The sequence below is a fragment of the Austrofundulus limnaeus genome, unplaced genomic scaffold, assembly GCF_001266775.1.
Source record: "Austrofundulus limnaeus strain Quisiro unplaced genomic scaffold, Austrofundulus_limnaeus-1.0 Scaffold1002, whole genome shotgun sequence".
In the NCBI taxonomy this organism is placed as follows: Eukaryota; Metazoa; Chordata; class Actinopteri; order Cyprinodontiformes; family Rivulidae; genus Austrofundulus; species Austrofundulus limnaeus.
Genome location: NW_013953404.1, coordinates 14,082 through 18,944, shown reverse-complemented (window position 1 = coordinate 18,944; position 4,863 = coordinate 14,082). Strand labels below are relative to the sequence as shown.

The 4,863-nt window shown below is 42.5% G+C and overlaps 1 protein-coding gene across 1 annotated transcript in view; it reads left to right on the top strand.

Annotated features, from left to right (window-relative positions):
* Positions 1 to 4,225, top strand: part of slc6a8 (solute carrier family 6 member 8) — a gene marked incomplete at its 5' end in the record, with an annotated part of 15,909 nt that extends 11,684 nt beyond the window's left edge. The window contains 1 exon segment of the mRNA XM_014030125.1: positions 264 to 4,225. Coding sequence (XP_013885579.1) covers positions 264 to 398 — 135 coding nt within the window.
* Between the last annotated feature and the right edge of the window lie 638 nt (positions 4,226 to 4,863).

Here is a 4,863-nt window from a genome sequence, read left to right as displayed (position 1 = left end):
TGAAGTTAAACACCACCCTCATGTTCTGAAATTAAACACCACCCTCATGTTCTGAAATTAAACACCACCCTCATGTTCTGAAGTTAAACACCACCCTCACGTTCTGAAATTAAACACCACCCTCACGTTCTGAAGTTAAACACCACCCTCACGTTCTGAAGTTAAACACCACCCTCACGTTCTGAAGTTAAACACCACCCACATGTTCTGAAGTTAAACACCACCCAAACAATGCTTTGATCACCTGACTTCCTGTGTTTCAGCGTTGGGCCCACCTGACCAGTCCAGTGTGGGGGGCCCATCACCTGGAGTACATGGCCCCTGACGTCAAGTCTCTGAGCTCTCTGTCGCCCAGCATCGAAGACAACAAGGTCATCATCTTCGAGAGCGTCATGTAAGCTGGACTTGGCCCCTCCCACCTGAGAACCCAGTCAGCGACAGGGTTCTAGGCAGACCGACTGACTGATCCTGCTGCTGCTGAACCAACTGGACCTGGACTCTGTCAGAACCTCCTGGTCCCACTCCTGCAGGTCCAGCAGCACCAGGCTCTTCTTGTCCAGAGAAACCAAAATGTTTATTATTTAAACCTTCATTCATCTCATTCAGACTTTAAACAAAACTCCAGACGGTCCCTGAACTCACCACGCTGATAGGAAGTCCAGCTGACGTGGGTCGGAACACGGTACCGAACACTTTGGTTGTTTTTGATGAAACCCGTGAGAGCTGGTTCCTGAGCAGCCCTGTGGTTCTGTCTGACCCCTGACCCCATCTCAGGTGTGTGGGCGGGGTCAGGACTCAGGCTGCCTCCTGGCGGACCCCTCGGGTCGACTCAAGTGCCAAAGAGTTGATGCTCGCCCTGCCGGGCCGATCCCAGAACCGATCCGGGCCGCCAAAACCAACAGCTCCATTTTCTGCCTCGACGACGCTGCGGTCCACGGACCGAACCTTAGCCCCCCGCGACCCCACCTGACCCAACCCGACCCCTGACAGCAGCTGGTTTGGTTCTGATCCAGTCTGTCTCTGTTTTATTTGGCTTTGAAAGAAAAACAAAGGATTTTAAAGAGTTTCAGTCACAAACGGTTCGATCTGAAGACTGGCTCAGGTTTCCTTCAGTAGTTTGGGTCCAGATGTTTCAGGGAGCGGGTCAGCCGGGGGTCCGATCAGAATCGGAGGTCTCACGGTGCCGCCGAGCGTTGCCTTACATCTTTGTCTTAAGTCCAGAACCCAAACGGTCCACAAGCCAAACCCTGGAGCCCTCCAGGACCCGCCCGGCGCTCGGCTCTGGTTTACAACCCGTCCAATCAGCAGTCGGCAGGGGGGCGTGTCTACAACTCTGTCTCCTAGCAACCGTTAAACACTTGTCCAACGTGGGGACTCGTAGAGAAACCAGGTCCATTTGCACATCGCTGTCTCTCGCACTTTCAGACCAATCATGATGGAAATCAGTTTTTGTTTCAGATTGTAAAAAAGAATCAGAAGTTTATTTTCTGGAGGCTTTTATTTTGTTAAAACATAACAGATAAATTTATAGAATCTATTTGAGGAACTATATTTGATGCAGTGTGTGACGGAAACAAAGGGTTTTAGGCTGATTGTTGACRTTGAGCTGAAGAACACCAGCAAAGAGCCCAAAGCTTCAGGCTACCTCACTTCCTGTTCAGATTTTCAAAATAAACATCTCTCAGCTGTATATGCAAACGCTGGTGGCAGCAAGCTGTGAGGGATTGTGGGAAATATTTCTCAGCACATCAGCTGGTGTCTGATTGGCTAACGGCAACAAGCAGCAAGGGGCGGGGCTTTTATTCTGAAAGGTTACTGCGATGCAGTGTTAAAACTGGAGAGCTTCTGGACTCACCGTGAAAGGGATTTTATTTTCCTGTTCAAAGTGCTAAAGTGTTTTAGCTTCAGATGATTTTAGCTTTTTACTGTTTTCTGTTTATTAATGTGTGTTTTTCCCCTCAGACCTCCAACATAACATCATGTTTAAACATCTTGATCGTTTTCAGCCAATCAGAGCTTCTGTTGAAGATGACATCATCATCAGCAAAGATTCCAAATGTAATCAGATGTTTTATAATGACTTGTACTCGCAGATTCTTTGGATTTAAATCAGAATAAATGAGCAGAAATCTGCAGCTCATGTTAACGAGCTGAAAGTTTTCTGAACATTTCAGGTTTTTAATAAAAATCACTGATTAAATGTGAAGAAATCAGAGCTTCAGGAGGGATAAAAACATCTTTAGTCTTTAAAAAAACAAGCTGGAAAAATCAAACATTTTAAATCATAAGAACTTTTAACTTCATGCTAGTAATAAATAACTTAAAAATGAATCATTACCTCTGCAGAAATATTTACTAAAACTGCTATTTTAACTGTAAAGATGAAAGTTTTTATATTATTTTGGTGTTTATGTGGAGTCGGAGGGGAAACTTCAATCATCAAACACTGATGTTGAAGCAAACAGCTGCTGTAAGACTAACGGTCAACACTGGAAACACGACACTTTACTGATTTTACTTCACAGTGGATCAAATGTTCTGAAAATCAAACAACAAAGTTTCATTTGATTTTTATAAATGTTAAAACTTTTTATTTCCAAACTTCACATTAAAAACTAAAGTAATTAATAATAACAGTATTAATATCAGTAAAGAACCAGTCTGTCTCCAGCACCGACCAATCATCTCACAGTTTACATGATGATGTCATGATGTGACGGTGACATCACAGTGATGTCATGTTGACGTGATGGTGATGTCACAGCAGGGTTTAAAGAATTTTAGTTTTACATGTTGGAACTTCCTGTTTACAGGAAATTTACTGGGTGGAAAACGTGAAACTAACGTGAAACAGCAGGGGGCGCTCTGCTCCGACAGGAACCTTCTAACGTTGGGCTGGAAACACGAATCACAAAGGGTTAACGTTAGCTAACTAATCGATCAAAAACTGTTTGTTTACATTTTTAGCACTAAATGTTTTTTCTATTTATAGTTTTAGTTTTATTGTACTTTTTTGTCTGGTTTACAGTTTGTTGATTTATGTTTCTAGAAAAACTCTTCACTAAAAATTTAACACTAACCAACGAGCTAATTAACAAGCTAACTAACGTGTTAGCATCATTTATCTGGCTCTGAACACGCTCCAGTATTAATCAAACCTCGGACTGAAGTCAGTTTTATGTTTTGTTCTAGTTTCTCTTGGTTCCAGTTGTCGAGATAAAAAAAGACTAAATTTTCACAAAGTTTAGTTTGAAGTTTATTTACTATAAACTTTCTATAAACTGAAGCTAATTTACAAACTTTCTATGTCAAAGGTCACAGACAGATGGTTGGTTTTGCTGCCGTCGAGTGACCAATGATTTAACAACTTCCTGTTAGCCGTTAGCTTCATGACTTCCAGCAAAGAAAATAAAATTAAAAATAACATTTAATGTCTTAAATTTGTCTAAAAATCTGCTTTATTTTTTAAATAATCCACTTAAACTTCCTGTTGAACTCCAAACACTAAATGATTTAATGAAACTTTCAGAATGTTTCCTGTTTTTTGTCGAACATTTCTACAAATCAGATAAAAAAAGCTTCTTGTTTCCGAAATACAAAAAGTTTTGAACTTGATTCATTGAATAAACCGTTTCTGTGGAGAAGCAGCTGATGATGGTTAATTTAATTCAGCTTTAATTCAACAGAGATGCTGAAGAAAAACAGTAAAAAAGAATCAGATCGTCAGGATGTTTCAGGAAACAAAAGCAGCTAAAACGGTTTCAGCTGCCAGAAACAAAAATCTGATCCAAGCTACAAAGAAACTCGAGCTTTTAGAGAAGCATCTGCAGAAACATCTGATCCGACAGCTTTTATTTTGTAAGGTTTGTTTCCTGTCAGGTCTCAGCACACAGCTAAAATGGACACATTTATTTTTAGCTGTGGGTTCATGTTTCCAGCCCAAACGCAGCCGAGGGGCTTCAGTCCTCCCAACCGTTGACATTTTGTTGTCTGTGTAAAAACACCGTCTTCCATCCAGAACTTTAGCTGATAAAGTAGCTAAATAAAATAACGTGTAGCTGTGATAGTGCTGAAACTTGAGTTCTACGTTAACGAGCCACCAGCCAAAACTAAGTTCGTTAACTCTGAACCCATCTGTGTCGACCCATCGACCCCCGGGGGTCTCCATGCTGTACGTCTCTGTGATCACAACTAAAACAAGCAATAAATGAAAATATTAACAGCCGAAGGTCTGACTGTGTCTCTGTGCTGAAATTATACAGGTCAGGAAGCAAACAGCCGAAGCAAAGACCACCACAGACTAAAGACCACCAAAGACCAAAAACCACCACAGACTACAGACCACCACAGACCAAAGACCACCACAGACTAAAGACCACCACAGACCAAAGACCACCACAGACTAAAGACCACCACAGACTAAAGACCACCACAGACTAAAGACCACCATAGACCAAAGACCAAAAACCACCACAGAATACAGACCACCACAGACTACAGACCANACCACAGACCACAGACTAAAGACCACCACAGACTACAGACCACAGACTACAGACCAAAGACCACCACAGACTACAGACTACAGACCACCACATACCAAAGACCACCACAGACTAAAGACCACCACAGACTACAGACCAAAGACCACAGACTAAAGACCACCATAGACTAAAGACCGCCACAGACCAAAGACTACAGACCACCACAGACCAAAGACCACAGACTAAAGACCACCACATACCAAAGACCACCACGGACTAAAGACCACCACAGACTAAAGACCACCAAAGACCACAGACTACAGACCACCACAGACCAAAGACCACAGACTAAAGACCACCACAGACCACAGACCACCAC